General features: G+C 43.4%; 1 protein-coding gene and 1 long non-coding RNA gene across 4 annotated transcripts in view; one reads left to right on the top strand and one right to left on the bottom strand.

The window, feature by feature from the left end:
• Positions 1-520: 520 nt before the first annotated feature.
• Positions 521-18,849, bottom strand: part of Me3 (malic enzyme 3) — a 201,432-nt gene continuing 183,103 nt past the window's right edge. The window contains exons 9-15 of one of the 3 annotated variants that reach the window (NM_001415972.1): positions 10,076-10,173; positions 9,672-9,785; positions 7,853-7,958; positions 7,117-7,259; positions 6,406-6,579; positions 5,602-5,700; positions 521-4,294 (exon numbers count right to left, since the gene is read on the bottom strand). In NM_001415972.1, the coding sequence (NP_001402901.1) occupies positions 4,133-4,294; positions 5,602-5,700; positions 6,406-6,579; positions 7,117-7,259; positions 7,853-7,958; positions 9,672-9,785; positions 10,076-10,173 (896 nt within the window). In that variant the 3' untranslated portion in view covers positions 521-4,132. Of the gene's footprint in view, positions 4,295-5,601; positions 5,701-6,405; positions 6,580-7,116; positions 7,260-7,852; positions 7,959-9,671; positions 9,786-10,075; positions 10,174-18,849 lie in introns of those variants that run through there. The other 2 variants (XM_006229666.4, XM_063266979.1) reach the window with 2 other exon arrangements.
• Positions 4,293-14,272, top strand: LOC120099878 (uncharacterized). The gene is made up of 3 exons (XR_005499298.2): positions 4,293-5,199; positions 8,736-8,827; positions 11,491-14,272. It is a non-coding gene; the product is annotated as an uncharacterized LOC120099878 (long non-coding RNA).

Below are 18,849 nucleotides of genomic sequence, written 5' to 3'. Positions count from 1 at the left end.
GCTGTTCATGAGTCAGCTGATTCCCTTCTGTGGTGCTGTTGGTTATCCATTTATGGAGCTTCTAGAAGGCCCCGGAGATTGCTGTTGGGCACAGCACGGCTTTTTTGAGTGGATTCCGTGCTCTCCAGCCAAATGCCCTTAAAGTAGAATGAAGTTGATCATCGGAACTTGGATTCTGAGTGACCCCGGCAAGCATCCATACCTTGCTTCCATATTCACACATTGATGCTTGTTGGGAAGTTGTTCTCCTGTCAGTCCCGATTTCGTCTTCAGATGTCTGGGAATTTCAGGTGCCCAGTGTTATTAGACTTTGGTTTCTTGAAATCATTTCTGTATTAATTTTTAAAAACTAAAAAAATAATCGTATGAAGCATGGCTTTGATGAACCACCCACTTGCTGTGGAGTTCTCTCTCTCTCTTTTATTTATTTATTTATTTTTTTGGAGCTGGGGACCGAACCCAGGGCCTTCTGCTTGCTAGGCAAGCGCTCTACCACTGAGCTAAATCCCCAACCCCACTGTGGAGTTCTCTTAATAGGAATATGAGATTTCTTACCACTCATAACCCAACCGGTGCAACCCAGAACAGATTTAGAGGGATTTAAGAACTACAGAATTACCAGGGCAGTACACACATGGGTGTGTGACACAACTTAAGATAGGGCTCTGGTTGAGAAACAAGGTATCCAGGTTCTAGGCTGGCTTTTTGATGATGGCCCAACACCGTCCATGACGACTGGTTAAGTCTTGAAAACATGAAACTTCGGGAGGAGCCCGGTTGCTGTATTGCTCTGCGTTGTGCTGCAGGTCCTGGGAGAGCCCCAGTGCTTGTTGCTTTAGCATTAACGGTAAGTGCAGTGAAAAATGAGGAGGAGCTACGGTTTACAGGACAGCGACGTGCGGCAGAGCTTTCTATAGCAAACAACTTCTTAGAGAAACAGTGTTCTGAAGTGCGGCTGCTTTTCAGGGTCTCCAATGGAAAAAAGCATTTAATACAAGATGGCTGCTTTATGCTGTTTCCTTGGGTGTGGAGCCTGAGATTAGACCAAATTTACTGCACATTTTAGTCAACAATATAGGCTTAGTGAGTGAATCTAATAATGTTTCCACAGGAATATTAAAGCTAAGTGCTTGATAAAAGTGCAACCTGTTAGGATTGTTACTGTCACATGTGAGATACGCAAGAAGTTTAGTGAGATTGGCTGCCAAGACGTGACACAGTACTTGTCTGGTTTTAGTTACACAAAATTCCCCCCAAAATATAAACAGCGCCCCAAACCTTCTGTGGCTTATTCCTTAAGTCACTTCAAACACTGCAGACACATAGCTACCTACCTGCTCTTCGGTGCTCGCCTTCTTGAATGTGCACTGGTCGCACGTCAAGTTTGTGCAACGGTTGCTTCTGTGGGACTTTAAGTTTCACAGTGATCAAGTGCATTTCCATAAATCTCACCCTATGCAATTTTGAAACTTCTAGTTAGAAAAGGCAGCTTTGATAGAAGCTCATGCGAGATCCATTCTGCACAGAAGCAGCGTGTGCTTAATGTCTTCTGATGAAGAATGCCTTGCCATAATAAATGTTCATGTTTGGCGTATGAATTAGAGGAGGAGGGCTGAGGATAGACTAGGGGAAGACTGTGAAATAAAATACTGTGCTGGGATAGTGTTTCATTTAGTAGGCATCTCATATGTGTATTTGAATGTATGTGGGTGTACACATGCACACAGCAGAGGTTTAACGTCAAATGGCAAGTGGCTTCCTCAGTTGCTCTCTTCTTTGCTGTTTTGAAATAAGGTCTCTCAACTTTTACCTGGAGCTTGCCAATTGAGCAAGGCTGGTTGGTCATTGAGCCCCAGGATCCCCCTGTCTCCTTGACGTCTACCTCAGTGCTGGGGTTACAAGTGCATCCTGCTGCTCTCAGCGTTTTTACATATGCTCTAGGGGTTGAACTCAGTTCTTGCATGGCACGCTCATGACTTACTGAGCCTTCTCCCCTGCCCCTGGATTTTTTTTTAAATAAAAGTAGAGTTATGTTGTCTTTGTATCTAAAACGGTGTTTAATTATCCAGTTTCTGAAACTCCTATTTTTTTTTTGGTCAAACATTAGAAATTACTATTACTTAGCTTTAAAGTCTGATATTTTCCCATGTGTTCTCAACCTGAACAAGAGTTTCTACTAAGAATTTGGACATGTAATGTTTTATGTTTTTCAAGTGATGTGATTTAAATTAGGTTTCTTGATAATCATTTTTACCGTGAAGCTGATGAAATGATTCTATGTTTTAATGTTAAGACAGCCATATTTTCACTTTGGGAAAAAATCGTTTGAGTTCTGTGGGAGAAATAACTGGAGAATGTTTACAAACATTAGGTACTCTGTAAGCTTAAGTAAGCATCTGAATAAATAATGAATTGCAAGAGAGACTTCCAAGATATGATATCTAAGATATGGCACGACAAAACAAATACATTATTTAGTAAATCACCAAGGTTTACAGTTTTGAGTTCACCATAAATTATAACAGTGCTAAACCTCACACACCTAATAACACTGGGACAAAAGATATTAACTAGCAGTATCGGATTCCATGGAGGGATCCTTTCTGGCATAAGCAGCCATTTTCTTCTCTGGGTGCATTTACTGAGTCTGGACATGGAATAAAAAGGATTAGGTTGGGTCCAGACAGATTGTTTCTCCTGAGGAGATGAGAAATCCAACAAGATTCTTGGCAGCCATGTGGGGCTGATGCAATAGATCAGAAAATTGGAAACCTTAGCCAGTTTTTTCCATCTTTTGTGAATTGTATCCCCAGGGACACAGGCATTGCATGTGAGATTGTAATCAGAGGTTTACTGGGGAGTCTTCACAAGGACTCACTGCTTTATTCTCTTCTAGAAATGCATTGTTTTTCTTTCTGCATTTAGGTCTATGCTTTGGGGATATCCTTGGTTGAGGACTAGCACCCAAGAAGCTGGTATTGGAAGAATAAGACCCAAACAAGGGGCAGTTGATTCATGAATGTGCAAAATATTCTCCATGGATTTTAGTAATTTACCTGGCTTGACCTGAGAGACAGTCATATAGAACCTACTCATTATGTGCAGCAGGAATCCTGGCCAAGGAGACAGCAGGGTAGGTCTTAAGAATGACTTATGCAGTAAAAGGACACAGCTCACAGCAGGGGCTCCAAGCCATTCTTTACTGTTTGTCTTGGAGTGTGTGCACTCCTGAACATGGAGGAGGTAGACGTTTTCACTAAACAGGCCTTAAAAACACCAAAGGCAGACTGATGTCACCTCTAGAAGCAAACTGCTCAATTGTGTCTGTGTGAAGGATGGAGAGGAGAGTGTTCTGGAACCTGAAACATTACATCAAGTCTTTCTTAGACTTAAACACCTTCCCCACGGTGTTTGCTCTCATTGCTCCTCGTTTTCCTCAGTTTTTGGCATGCTGACCCTTCCTACCCCCAATTCTCTAGTTTTCCTTTTAGTAATGACCAAAAAGAATGCACAGTACCCAACAACCCAAAGGGCAGTGAGCCTCTAGCCACTCAGCCCCCATGTCCTACTCAATCTTGAAATTAATGTATTCTTCTGAAAGGGATTAGTTCCCTGATGGGTGGACCTCATTTTCTCGTATGTAGTTTTGCATGCATTTCTTGAGTGCTTATGACTTAACCCATCCTTCACTCTTGGGCAAAGTACAAAGCCAGGTCTCCTTTTGTGTCTTTATAGGAAGTGCCCATTCTTCTCCGAGCACTCTGACTTCTACATGAACTTTTTTTTTTTTCGTGGACATCACACTTTCTTATGAAATGGGACTTGTGTCTGATCTAGACTTTGAGCTCTACAAAGGCAGGATTCTAGGCAGAATTTCCCCACAAGGTTTGGTTAATAGTTAGCAGTTAATAGTAAAAGAAATATCCAGAAAGGAATTCAGAAAAGGGTTATAGGAAGGTGAGCCTGCAGGTCCTTCAGGAACAAGGCTGTTACCGCTGTATGCCTTAGCATCTTACCCCAACACCCAAAGGAAAACAAATGACAACCGTAACCATGGTGACAAGACTGGCCATTTTGGAACCTGTTTATATTGTATTTCTTCATTGAGCCCAAACAATCTCTGGAGATGGCGTCAGACCTTCTGAACACTCATAGCTTCCTTAGGCCAGGTGTAGGTGTCTAGCGAGAAGGAGTCATAGTCTGGAGTGTAGATCAGAGATTTTATAAAAGCCTCCTTGTCCTTGGGCTCTGGATAGTAGGAGGCCAGGTTGTGTTTGTACGCATAGTCGAGGACCTAGGAAAAATACATTTGGATGAGGAACTAGATTTGTGGGTAAATCTATCTTGAAGGCCCCTTACTTGGCAGCCAGGGGCAAAGGGATATCTCCTAAAGAACCAGACATGTTTCCCTTCAATTGTCACATATGACACCACTGAAAGCGGAGGTTTAAAACATTCTTCCTAGATAGTGTGTGCTTATTTTCCCAAGAGGCTAGCAGTCCCCCTCTCCCAGAGCCCTGGAGACGAAGGATTCATACCTTGTGTCTGGGCCAGGCTAAAAGAGGCTGATCCTATCTCACCTGCTTCCCACTCCCTGTGGGTTTCCAGCCATAGCAGACTTCATGGGTGCTTCCGTTCACTGGTCGGTAAGCAGAATAATTATAACTTTTTTTTTAAGAGCGATGTGAATATAAGCCACTCCCATGCGGCCTGAGAGGTTGAACTGGATGATTATCTTATGAACAAAGAGCTCTAATGAAGTAAGTGGGGTGGCTAAACTGGGTTGGGACCCAAGTTGTTGGACTTGACAGCTGCGGGTTAAGGGTGCCTGCCCTGGACAACAAACTCATGGGGAATATGTATTGCTTTGCAGTGCAGTTCTGAAATTATCTGTCATTCTTACAGAAGAGCCATATACCCTAATGGGAATGATATTTACCCGCTATCCACCTTGGATAATTATTATTTGAAATTGGTCTTTATTGTATTATGCTGCTGTTTGAAAACCTATCACCTTTTCATAATCTCCTTGCATAATCTGGAATATTATGTGAGTCTGATCACCTTGTCACCTCTTAAAGAGAGAAAGAGGAAAAACTAAACATCTGCTCTGCTCGGCAGGAACATTTACTCTCCAGAGTTCCGGAGAAAGGAGCTTCTGACCTCTTCAGAAAGAGAACTGAAGTTGAAGGAAGTAAGGTATTTGGGCCACAGTTACCCTCCGCTGATTGCTAGAGTGAGGACTGAGTCCTGGCCATGATGCTATGCAGGCTGACCTTTCTCATAAATGAATGATTATGATTCATTAAGCAAAAATTCCACCCACATTCTGGTTCATAAGACCATGGCCTCTAATGACCCTTTCCTGATGTTTTGGTGGAAATGTGGGAACTTTCCTGAATGGGTATTTGGGGTGGAACTTGAGGACTCAGTCTGTTGACCACGCAAGAATTTGTCACTCAGTCTTTGGGGTGCACGCAGAGAGGGTCAGGGAGCCCAGAATGTTTCCCCAGCTGCCATCCTCTTAGACCTCCCAAAGTCCGAGGAATAGGTGGAGCCTTACTACCCATACTAGAGGAGTACAAGTAGGACGCCCCTTACTTTGACTGCAATTCTCAGAGACACATCTCGGATGGTGCTGAGTGGTGGGTACAGTCTCCCCTGGGACAGGTGCTGCTCAGAGACTTCTTGGGCAATTTGCTAGAGATGAAGAGGGAGAGGGAGAGAGAGAGAGAGAGAGAGAGAGAGAGAGAGAGAGAGAGAGAGAGAGAGAGAGAGAGAGAGAGAGAGAGAGGAAGGGGGAGTGGAAGGGAGGGAGGGAGGGAGGGAGGGAGGGGAGAGAGAGAGAGAGAGAGAGAGAGAGAGAGAGAGATCCATTTTTCCTTCACAGAACAAATCCATCCCATTATCCCAAAGCTTGCCCAGGTACTGCAACCTGTGTCACACATAGCCCTAAGAAAGTTTAGTGCTTAGGCTTAAACAAAGACTCATTCTTTCTATAGTAAATATAGCTGAAGTTTAAAGCAGCATGGGGCTCTTTGAATTCTAAAAGAAAATAGCTAAGCCCAAGAAGAACGTAGTAGCTGTGACTAGCAAACAAAGACTTTTGTCCTCTGGCTGGCCACAGCCGGTTGCACAGCACTCTCTGTGCCTCTTACTTCTTGGATTCTAGTCTCCTCCACATGCTTGATATTCCAGGCAGCCACCTAACCCAAATAATTTCTCTGTTCATGGTTCTATGAGTTTTCCTTTCCAGCCTTGTTTCTGGTCTAATGCCAAGGTTGTAGTTCAGTGAGTGGGTAGAAGAGACAAGAGAGAATGAATCTAGGGGTCGCCAGGCTTAAAGACCTGGTGTTGATCCACCAACCCTATTAGAAGCATCCTAGAGAGAAAAGACTTTGGTACCTCTGCTGTCAGGAGGAAAATTTCATCTGGCACATGTCTGATCCCACCAGCAATGATGCCCAGTGCTACCCCGGGAAACACATAGGCATTGTTTCCCTGACCAGGAATGAATGTCCTGCCATCTTCCAGAGTCACACTCTTAAAAGGACTTCCACTGGCAAAGATTCCTCGGCCCTGGAGGCAGGAAGAAAAGAAGAGCTGGAGTGTGGAGACAGGTTTGGGATAGTCATGGCAGTCATATCTCTTAGATATTGGGCCATCTTCATTCTCCCCTAAGTGTCCAGAACTGTAGTGAGAACTTGGTAAATACTCTAAGAACAATTTATTTATTTGACCAGAAAGCTAAGCCCCACCTCCCTTTAAGTTACTGACAGTAGAGGTCATGGTGTCTCTTCCCCCAATATTTGGAAGGGCCAACTTAGAACAGTTGCCTAGAGAATATAGGAGCCATGGTTTTGGACAAAGCTCTGTAGTTTGGGGAAACACTGAGAAATGCAGTATCATGGGAGAGCTTTGGTTTTGGAGTTAGATCTAGGTTTCAGAGATAGCTCTAGTCCTTATTAGCTTAATGATGTTTGGAAAGTTGACTCATCTTTCTAGACCTCAGCTTGCTCACTATGATGGGGCACTCTTCTGTCACCCAATTAGGGTTTCTGGTAGAAACTGTTACTACTTTCTCTCAGCTGGTGGGAGAAAGGACTCCCCGCTGACCTCGGTGACCTGGTAGCACTTCTCAGCTGTGCACTCAGCCTTGCTGGTGGGGTTGCTCAGGGCAAAGATGATAGGGCGCTCATGGAAGGAGGCCATGTCCCTCAGAATCTGCTCCGTGAAGGCTCCTGCGATGGCAGCGACACCTACAGGGAAGAGGGTGGGGGGTAGTAGGGAATGCCTAATGGGTATAAATATCCCATTTCTCTTCTTGTGGCTCTGTGAGGGAACTAGGTACCCCATGACAGACTTGGGAATCTTGGGGATAAAATCTGTTATAGGGTTGAGGGAGCAGAAGGGAAAAGAATCCTGTTGCTTGAGTTAGCTAAGACCTCTTGTTCATTCCACAGAGACCACTGGCTTGTTTCAGGTCTCTGATCCTTTGTACCTTAAAGGCGTTCTGAATGCTGCTGAGAGCAGAGCGCTCCTCTAGTACAGAGACAGGTGCCAGGGTCCCTGTATTGGGGTGGAGGGAGAGCTCACCTTCATGCACTGAAGAGAACAACATTGTCCTTTCCTACTCTATTTTATCATTCTGTGTCAACAAGTTGCAACTCTCGTCCTTCATTGCTATAGTTTCTATAGAGAAGTCACTGAATACAAGTCTAAGCATTGAAGCAGACACAGAAGAGGGGAACCTGTGCTTCTACAGGTTGTTTCACTGAACCTCAGACTCTCCATCTGCAAGTTAGGAGGGTTAGCTGGGCTGGGTAGTAGGGCCCTTTCTTCTTCCTCCTACCTATAATTGCTGTGGGCTTCACCAGCCTTACTACCTCCTCCAGGGAGTTGACTTCAGGATGCTCTTGGGCAAACATCTCCTTCTCATGGTTTAGGTGGCTTCTACCCTGTAGGAAAAGAAGAAAGATGGAGTAGGTAGAATGTTGAAGGCATTGAACAGGTCCTTGATGCATTAGGATTCTGACAGTGTTTTGGATTGAGCCTCATGATTTGGTCTGAGCCTGCAGAATAGTGAGGCTCCCTTGATCAGATTTCCCAGTAGGACCTAAGGCGAATGAACCCTAAGGAAATGTATACAGGTGTTTCTTTTTAAAAATTTTAAAGCAATTTTAATTACATGGTTGCTTTTGCCTGCTTATATTTGTGCAATGTGGATGCAGTGTCCGTGAAGGTTGTAAGAAAGCACCAGGTCCTATGTAACTGAACTTACATGCAGTTGTTAGTCACCATGTATGTGCTGGGAATCGAATCAAATCAAATCTGGGTCCCCTAAAAGAGCAAACAAGTGTTCTTAACATCTGAGCCATCTCCCCAGCCACACAGAAAAACAACTGATAAATCATCTTTTATTTTCTTTTTTAGCTGTTGTGGGTCATGGTTTTCTGGGTGAGGATACAAAGACTCCTCAGAAATTACTTAGCCTTTATGAATCCCTTGACCTCAAGAGGTGCAGTCCACAGGTTCACAGGACAGGGGCTTGAGACTTCCAGTGCCAGAGAGCTAATATGAATGGATTTGCTAGGATCCCCTAGTCTTCCTGTAAGTCTCAGTAAGCTGAGTCTAGGGTAGGCTGGTCATGGTATTTCTTCATACAGAAAGAAGTCTGGTAGTGATGGATTAGCCCAAGTTCTGGTAATGAGTTCAATCATTTCTGACTTCCCCAGTTGGCCTCCTGAGTTCCAGAATGATGTGGGTGTCAAGTCTAAGCTCCTTGATTAGAAGTCAGCTCGATAGGGTGAACACAGTGATGGAAAAGGTGAGTAAGAAGAGTCACCAGTGTCTGGTAACCTGCTCAGAGACCATTCTCTGGAATGATGGGGGGTGGGGGGATGGGAAGATGTATTGTTAGGCCAAAGATCCTTTACAGTGACCTGGCTGTGTAAAGTTGAGGAAGAGAGAGAGCATATGTCTTTTGAAGAACTATGATTCAGTATGGCTGAGAAAAGGCTGAAAGGGGTATTCAGGTATCCATACATGTGAGCACACACATGTACATGCATCTGTACACACATATGCACACATACATATACATGTACACAGACAGGCAAATGCACATACATACAGGCAAATGCACATACACAGTAAATTTACATGTACATGCACACACATGCACACGCACACATATGCACACACTCAGTACCTTTGGACAGTGTCAACTAAAACTTTTACTTTGGAATTTTCTTTTTGCTTGCCATTCTGTTTATCACTCCAAGTACCTTGGAGAACTCTCTCTCTCCTCTTCCCTCTTATCCTCCTCCTCCTCCTCCTCCTCCTCCTCCTCCTCCTCCTCCTCCTCCTCCTCCTTCTCCTCCTCTTCCTTCTCCTCCTTTTCCTCCTCTTCCTTTTCCTCCTCTTCCTCCTCCTCCTCTTCCTCCTCCTCCTCCTTCTCCTACTCTTCTTTTTTTTCCTTTGAGAAAGGCTTCCTCTGTGTAGCCCTGGCCATCCTGGAACTTTCTCTGTAGACCAGGAAGGTCTCAAACTCAGAGATCCACTGCTTTCCAAGTGCTGGACTTAGAGGCATGTCCTGCCATGCTCAGCTGGAGAACTCTTGGCAGCTCTAAGTGTCAAGAAACCTTCGGCTTTTCAAACCTAAACAGTACCTTGACAATCAGACCCTTGGAGTCCACCATCCAGATCTTCCTTACGGCCTCTGTCTTGGGTATGCCTTCCTTTTCCAGGGCCATGACAAGGAGGTGGGCAATGCCCATGGCTGCCTGGGGGGTGGGTAGCATAAGGACAATATTTAGACTCACTGTTGTTCAACACATACCAGGTGTTTTATTAAGATGAGCCTTTCTCTTTTCCTCAGCCCCACAACTCCTAGATGGCCCATTTTTACTTTGAGAAACTCAAACATTGAGACTCAAAATGCTTCAGTGATCAGCATACACTTGTATTGCTTTGTCTTGTCAGAATCCCAGCCTGCCTCTCCCTGGGAAGACTACCCCACCCATTCTTACTCTTCTCGGCACAACCGCCATAGAGTTCTTCCAATGGTACTTACCTCACCCGCACCCTGGAAAACAAACACATGATTGGACAGCCTGTTCTTGGTGATTCTCAGTGCAGCCAGGATCCCTGCCACAGCGACAGAGGCTGTGCCTGCAACAGAGTGAATTCTATCAACCTGTGGTCTCTAGCCTTCATTCCCCAAGAAAAAAGGCTCTTGACAGGACTCCCAACATCCAGGACCTGTGGGAGAAGAAGCAACTTTTCTTTCCTTTTTTCTTTTCTTTGTTTTTATGAGACAGGGTTTTTCTGTGTAGCCTTGGCTGTCCTGGAACTCACTCACTCTGTAGACCGGGCTGGCCTCCAACTCAGAAAGATCCACCTACCTCTGCTTCTTGAGTTCTGAGATTAAAAGCATGCACCATTGCCGCCTGGCTAAAGCAACTTTTCTTAACTCTTAAAGAAGTCATATGTGCAGGCTTGTGGGACTCAGGGCAAATCAACTCAGTCTTTTACCGTCTACTGTAAAAGACTGTTTAAGAAATAGTCCTGGGCTGGAGAGATTGCTCAGTGGTTAAGAGCACTGTCTGCTCTTCCAGAGGCCCTGAGTTCAAATCCCAGCAACCACATGGTGGCTCACAACCATCTGTAATGGAATCTGATGCCCTCTTCTGGTGTGTCTGAAGACAGCTACAGTATACTTATATATAATAAATAGATACATCTTAAGAAAAGGAGAAGTAGTTCACAGAATTGTTCCTTGCCTGTGGGAGAGACAGCCATCCATCCAGGAGCTGCTACTGTGATTATTAACAAATGAAGTAACAGGATAGATGCAATTCACAGATGCCAAAAATGAAATGTGATCCCTGTATGTGGGGGGCATACATGAAATTCTGAGTGAATGTGTATGGCTGACATGGGCACAGCCATGTCAATGACCTCAGTACCTTAGGTCCATGGGGAATGACAAAGCCTTGCACTGGTCTGTGTACAAATGTTGACAGTGTACAGAAAACATCTATTGTAGCTTCTTCCTCCCTGATATTTACAGCCTGAGACTCTTTGCCATAGAGAGCTCCTACAGAGACGAGCTAATCCCTCCCTGCTGTACTTAATAAGAGGACAGCCTTGTTCACTGTGTCGTCCCGGTGACTTCTATCATAGTGAGTACAGTGCATCAGATCCCAGCTTCCCTGTGTGAGAGTCCGTTACTCCTTCACAATCTGTCATTTCTTCACCACTGTTGGCATCCCAGGCAGGTTTCCATGACCAAGCCATGCAGGATATGGAACCCATAGAACTACTCATTTAAGGGATAAAGACTTTTGAAAATAAGACATGATGGGACCACAAGACACCATGTCATGAGCTGCCCATCTTACCCACCACATCATAAGACTGTATGGTAACAATATACAATGTATGATCTGATTTAATAAGAAATATGTTTTTCCCTTTCTCTTGTAGGCAGAACACATGGGCCTCTCACAATTCTACCAGATAACATACTTAAAGAATTATGCTTCCTGTGGTTTCAAACTTGTGCCCTGCCTGATTAGAGGCCTTAATTCCCAGGAGAGAAGAAACATTCATTAGGAATCACAGCAAGTCTAGTCAATTGGGGTTTGAGAACATCACTTGAAGATTAAGATTTTCGGGGTTTCTCTGTGAGTGAAGAAGACTCTCATTTCTCTGACTGCGGGGATCGATCCTATAACCAAGAGGTAGGTAATCATCAGAAAGGAAGCCAGCTGTTGCCAAGACATCCTCTGGGGCCATCTTGATAGCTCCATGCTGGTTTGTAAATCTCAATGCACATGACAACTAAAGACAGGCAGAGGTATAGAAGATCCAGGGTCTTCGGAAATGCAAGGCTATGCTACGTTCCTGGTGAAGAACCCTGGCCAGATAAAGTCCTGTCTGAGGACAAGAAAACACGGAATGGTTGTGGAAGAAGTAGATGTGCACCGGTGACATTCGGACTGGCCAGGAACACCAGCAAGCAGGCGTGCATCACTCTTTCTTACTTATATGACCGTAGATAATGGAAGGGGTTGACTGACTCTTTGTCCCTTCTTTTCACTCTAATCATTTCATAAAGCATCGGAAGGTAAGTCTATACTTTAATTATGGAGTAACAGGGTTTTCAACCATGGCTAGGTCTGAAGAACAAGTTAATTCTTCCTATCGATGCTTAGGGAGAGTCGCTTGCAGTCACGAGTAAGTGTCAAGATTTGTCTCTTCCCACTGGGGGGAGAGAGTGGGACAGTTTGCCTTGGTTGGAGAGTTCTGGTTTGTTAGAGCAGCTGTTTTGTAATTATGCGCATGTACGTGAGAGAGGGTGGCTGCACCAATCAGTACACCTTTCTGAACCACAGTGCAGGCTGTGTGCAGGGATCTGCCAGGAAAGGCTGACAGGGAGTAACTGAAAGGCTGCGGGAAAAGACTATTCCCAGGTTAGCCTCCACCCTGTAGAATCCCAGGTAAAACCCAGGACACTTAATGACATTTGAATTTTAGATAAAAATAATTTTATATGGGTTTGTCCTATGAGCCATTTAGTATACTTTTAAGAAGTATCGTTTATTTGACATTGGAATTTAGAAGATAGTTTTGCATCTGCTAAGTCAGACAGCCCCGAAGACTCGATCCTCCAGTTCGGTAGGCAGTTGAACCCCTTCGCAATGATTCATCCATCATTTAGAGCTAACCTCGAAGCCCTCAGCACCAGCCAGCTGCCTCCTCTTTTGTTCCTCAGCATGGCGGGGGAGGGGGGCGGGTAGCAGAGTCTTATTGTTTTTTGTTTTTGTTTTGTTCTTCCTGTTTTTCAATTCTCCAATACACAATTCACACTTTTTGTGTTGAATGTTCTCCTGGTACAGGTTCTGACTGACCCTGAGGGCTCACAACAAAACTGTAACCATGGTGTCACAGTGAAGCCTCCATGATGCAGTCAAAGGGAAGGAAATTAAAGTTTATGGTTTGTGCCATTTTAACCATTAGAAACAAAATGAGGTTATCTGTGGTTAGTGGCAGGTGGAGCGATGGAACATGGGAGGTCCCAGAATTCTTTTCAGTTTAAAGAGAGACTTTTTTTTTCTTTTAGAAAATGGTTTCCCCATCTAAAACCAGGGCATAACAATGTTTTTACCCTTTGACCTTATACTTCTACTTTTAAATACCGATGCATAGGAATCTCTGAAATATGTCTACTAGAACAGCAGTTAAAAGTACTAGCTGCTCTCTCAGAGGTCCTGAGTTCAATTCCCAGCAACTACATGGTGGCTCACAGCCATCAGTATTGGGATCTGATTCCCGTTTCTGATGTGCACAAAGACATTAAAATACGCGAATACATAAATTAAAAAAAATGAAGTGAAAGCTCTACATAGCAAAAACTTCCCATGGGACTGGGGAAATGACTCAGTCTGTAAGGTGCTTTCTGCTCATGTAAGGACCTGGATTTGGTTGGGTCCTCAGCACCCATGGGTAAGCTGGACATGGTAGTATGTGTCTGTAACCAAAGAATGGATTCAGGAGGATCCCGGAGGGTCACTAGGTGAAATGGTAAATAACATGTTAAACGTGACACTGTGTCTCAAAGAATAAAGGTAGAACATGAAGAGGAATGGACTCAGTGTCAAACTCTGGGCTACACACTGGCGTGCATGGGCACACACACCTTAATACACCTCATGCAAAAAATTTTTATTAAAGGTTTTATGATGATTGCATAGCGACCCAGGAAATGCTAGGAATTAGTAACTAACACATCTCTAAAGCTGTATGGATTTTATGTGTGCTCGTTCAGATGCTGACACGCACCAGTGGGGATGGCTTCTCCCTCCCTCGGAGGCCCCAGTTCATTTGGAATCAGTTTTTCTGTTCTGTAGATTTTCTGTTTTCAGGGAGGCTGTTTGCACATCATCCGCCAGTAGATGGCGCCAAAGACATGTCATGGTAGATGTTTCCTGGGCTAGACAGTCTTCAATTTGATTTTCTGTTTTTGCGTATTGGATATCTTTTGAGGTTGGAACCTGAGGGTTGAATAACTGAACTTATTGGCAGAACACAGTGCTGGAGGAGGTTGGTGATTCTGACCTCCTATACTTAGACAGAGGAGGATACCGACCCGGAAGTGAAAGTGGAGTGGTTTAGTCTGTGCTCTAGAAGAAAAACTGGAACACAGCCTTTACTGGGGAGCTGGAGGCAGCACCCAGGGAGGAATAATTGCTCTGTGGGCGAGAACTGTGGGACAGGGGTGGGGTGGGTAAAGTGGGGGCTGATAGATGAGAACTTTGGCAGGAGACATTAATGTTCAGCAACCACTCTGAATGGGCTCAGGAAAAGACCGTTGGGGAATTGCACCGAAGAGTTGCACGCTGCAATAAAGCAACCCAAAAACAGCTGCCATTTATTTATGACACCTTTTTTGCTGTGTGCTGTGGTGTATGTTGTGTGTGTTTGTGCATGATGAGAAAGCGTGTGATGTGTGCATAAATGCATGTAAGGCCAGGGGAGGGTGTTATGTGTCTTCCTTTATTGCTTTCGACCTTACTGCCTCGGCAGGAAAGGAAGCTTTCCAGTTCACTGTTTTAGTTAGGCTAAGTCTCCACGATCAACCTGTCTCTGCCCCTCCCCCAGTGTAGGGTAGGGGTTAAAGTCAAGAGCAGCCGCACCTGGCTTTTTACATGGGTACTGGGGGATTCGAACTCAGGTCTTCTAAGCCCTATCGATTAGTCTTTTTTCTTTAGATTTATTTTTTCCATCTTTATTACATTGGGTATTTCTTATTTACATTTCAAATATTATTCCCTTTCCCGGTTTCCAGGACAACATCCCTCTAACCCCTCCCCCTTCCCTTCTATGTCGGTGTTCCCCTCCCCATCCTCCCCCCCAGTACCGCCCTCCCCCCCTAACAATCCCATTCACTGGGGGTCCAGCATTGGCAGGGCCAACAGCTTCCCCTTCCACTGTTGCCGCTACTAGGCTATTCATTGTTACCTATGAGGTTGGAGCCCAGGGTCAGTCCATGTATAGTCTTTGGGTAGTGGCTTAGTCCCTGGAAGCTCTGGTTGGTTGGCATTGTTGTTCATATGGGGTCTCAAGCCCCTTCAGCTCATATAGTCCTTTCTCTGATTCCTTCAACGGAGGTTCTGTTCTTAGTTCAGTGGTTTGTTGCCTGCATTCGCCTATGTATTTGCCATTTTCTGGCTCTGTCTCTCAGGAGAGATCTACATCCAGTTCCTGTCAGCCTGCACTTTGCTTCATCCATCTTATCTAGTTTGGTGGCTGTATATGTATGGGCCACATGTGGGGCAGGCTCTGAATGGGTGTTCCTTCAGTCTCTGTTCTAAACTTTGCCTCCCTATACCTTCCTAAGGGTATTCTTGTTCCCCTTTTAAGGAAGGAGTGAAACATCTGCATTTTGGTCTTCTTTCTTGAGTTTCATGTGTTCTAATCTAGGGTAATTAGAGCATTTGGGCTAATATCCACTTATCAATGAGTGCATACCATGTGTGTTTTTCTGTGATTGGGTTACCTCACTTAGGATGATATTTCCCAGTTCCATCCATTTGCCTATGAATTTCATGGAGTCATTGTTTTTGATAGCTGAGTAATATTCCATTGTGTAGGTGTACCACATTTTCTGTATCCATTCCTCTGTCGAAGGGCATCTGGGTTCTTTCCAGCTTATGGTTATTATAAATAAGGCTGCAATGAACATAGTGGAGCACATGTCTTTTTTATATGTTGGGGCATCTTTTGGGTATATGCCCAAGAGAGGTATAGCTGGATCCTCAGGCAGTTCAATGTCCAATTTTCTGAGGAACCTCCAGACTGATTTCCAGAATGGTTGTACCAGTCTGCAACCCCACCAACAATGGAGGAGTGTTCCTCTTTCTCCGCATCCTTGCCAGCATTTGCTGACACCTGAGTTTTTGATCTTAGCCATTCTCACTGGCGTGAGGTGAAATCTCAGGGTTGTTTTGATTTGCATTTCCCTTATGACTAAAGATGTTGAACATTTCTTTAGGTGTTTCTCAGCCATTCGGCATTCCTCAGCTGTGAATTGTTTGTTTAGCTCTGAACCCCATTTTTTAATAGGGTTATTTGTCTCCCTGCGGTCTAACTTCTTGAGTTCTTTGTATATTTTGGATATAAGCCCTCTATCAGTAGTAGGGTTGGTAAAGATCTTTTCCCAATCTGTTGGTTGCCGTTTTTTCCTAACAACAGTGTCCTTTGCCTTATAGAAGCTTTGTAGCTTTATGAGGTCCCATTTGTCGATTCTTGATCTTAGAGCATAAGCCATTAGTGTTTTGTTCAGGACATTTTCTCCGGTGCCCATGTGTTCGTGATTCTTCCCCACTTTTTCTTCTATTAGTTTGAGTGTATCTGGTTTGATGTGGAGGTCCTTGATCCACTTGGACTTAAGCTTTTTACAGGGTGATAAGAATGGATTGATCTGCATTCTTCTACATGGTGACCTCCAGTTGAACCAGCACCATTTGCTGAAAATGCTATCTTTTTTCCATTGGATGGTTTTGGCTCCTTTGTCAAAAATCAAGTGACCATAGGTATGTGGGTTCATTTCTGGGTCTTCAATTCTATCCCACTTGTCTATCTGACTGTCTCTGTACCAATACCATGCAGTTTTTATCACTATTGCTCTGTAATACTGCTTGAGTTCAGGGATAGTGATTCCCCCGGAATTTTTTTTTTTATTGTTGAGGATAGTTTTAGCTATCCTGGGTTTTTGTTATTTCAGATGTATTTGCAAATCATTCTGTCTAACTGTATGAATAATTGGATTATAATTTTGATGGGGATTGCATTGAATCTGTAGATCTCTTTTGGTAAAATGGCCATTTTTACTATATTAATCCTGCCAATCCATGAGCATGAGAGATCTTTCCATCTTCTGAGATCTTCTTCAATTTCTTTCTTCAGAGGCTTGAAGTTCTTATCATACAGATCTTTCACTTGCTTGGTTAAAGTCACACCGAGGTATTTTATATTATTTGGGGCTATTATGAAGGATGTTGTTTCCCTAATTTCTTTCTCAGCTCGTTTCTCTTTTGTGTAGAGGAAGGCTACTGATTTATTTGAGTTAATTTTATACCCAGTCACTTTGCTGAAGGTGTTTATCAGGTTTAGTAGTTCTCTGGTGGAACTTTAGGGATCACTTAAATATGCTATCATGTCATCTGCAAATAGTGATATTTTGACTTCTTCCTTTCCAATCTGTATCCATTTGATCATCTTTTGTTGTCTGACTGCTCTGGCTAGGACTTAGAGAACTATATTGAATAAGTAGGGAGAAAATGGGCAAAATTGTCTAGTCCCTGATTTTAGTGGGATTGCTTCAAGTTTCTCTCCATTTAGTTTAATGTTAGCTACTGATTTGCTGTATATTGCTTTTACTATGTTCAGGTATGGGCCTTGAATTCCTGTTCTTTCCATGACTTTTATCATGAAGGGGTGTTGAATTTTGTCAAATGCTTTCTCAGCATCTAATGAAATGAGCATGTGGTTTTGTTCTTTCAGTTTGTTTATATAATGGATCACGTTAATGGTTTTCCATATATTAAACCATCCCTGCATGCCTGGGATGAAGCCTACTTAATCATGATGGATGATTGTTTTGATGTGTTCTTGGATTCGGTTTGCAAGAATTTTATTGAGTATTTTTGCGTCAATATTCATAAGGGAAATTGGTCTGAAGTTCTCTTTTTTTGTTGGGTCTTTGTGTGGTTTAGGTATAAGAGTAATTGTGGCTTCATGGAAGGAATTCGGTAGTGCTCCATCTGTTTCAATTTTGTGGAATAGTTTGGATAGTATTGGTATGAGGTCTTCTATGAAGGTTTGATAGAATTCTGCACTGAACCTGTCTGGACCTGGGCTCTCTTTGGTTGGGAGACTTTTAAAGACTGCTTCTATTTCTTTAGGAGTTATGGGTTGTTTAAATGGTTTAATCTGTTCCTGATTTAACTTCGGTACCTAGTATCTGTCTAGGAAATTGTCCATATACTCCAGATTTTCCAGTTTTGTTGAATATAGCCTTTTGTACTAGGATCTGATGATTTTTTTTTAATTTCCTCTGATTCTGTTGTTATGTCTCCCTTTTCATTTCTGATTTTGTTAATTTGGACATACTCTTTGTGTCCTTGATTTTCTCAAAGAACCAGATTTTGGTTCTGTTCATTCTTTCTATGGTCTTTTTTGTTTCTACTTGGTTGATTTCAGCTCTGATTTTGATTAATTCCTGCCTTCTACTCCTCCTGGGTGTATTTGCTTCTTTTTGTTCTAGAGCTTTTAGGTGTGCTGTCAAGCTGCTGATATATGCTCTTTCCTGTTTCTTTCTGCAGCCACTCAGAGCTATGAGTTTCCTCTTAGCACAGCTTTCATTTGTCCCATAAGTTGGGGTATGTTGTACCGTCATTTTCATTAAATTCTAAGAAGTCTTTAATTTCTTTCTTTATTTCTTCCTTGACCAGGTTATCCTTGAGTACAGCATTGTTCAACTTCCATGTATATGTGGGTGTTCTTCCCTTATTGTTGTTGAAGACCAGCTTTGATAATCCCTATCATGGTATGATAGGGTGCATGGGATTATTTCTATGTTTCTGTATCTGTTGAGGCCTGTTTGGTGACTAATTATATGGTCAATTTTGGAGAAAGTACCATGAGGTGGTGAGAAGAAGGTATATCCTTTTGGTTTAGGATGGAATGTTCTATAAATATCTGTTAAGTCCACTTGGTTAATAACTTCTCTTAGTCTGTCTATGTCTCTGTTTAATTTCTGTTTCCATGATCTGTCCATTG

The sequence above is a fragment of the Rattus norvegicus genome, chromosome 1 (genome assembly GCF_036323735.1).
Source record: "Rattus norvegicus strain BN/NHsdMcwi chromosome 1, GRCr8, whole genome shotgun sequence".
Lineage (NCBI taxonomy): Eukaryota > Metazoa > Chordata > Mammalia > Rodentia > Muridae > Rattus > Rattus norvegicus.
Note: the sequence above shows the minus strand (reverse complement) of the source record. Positions and strands in the feature narration are given on the sequence as shown.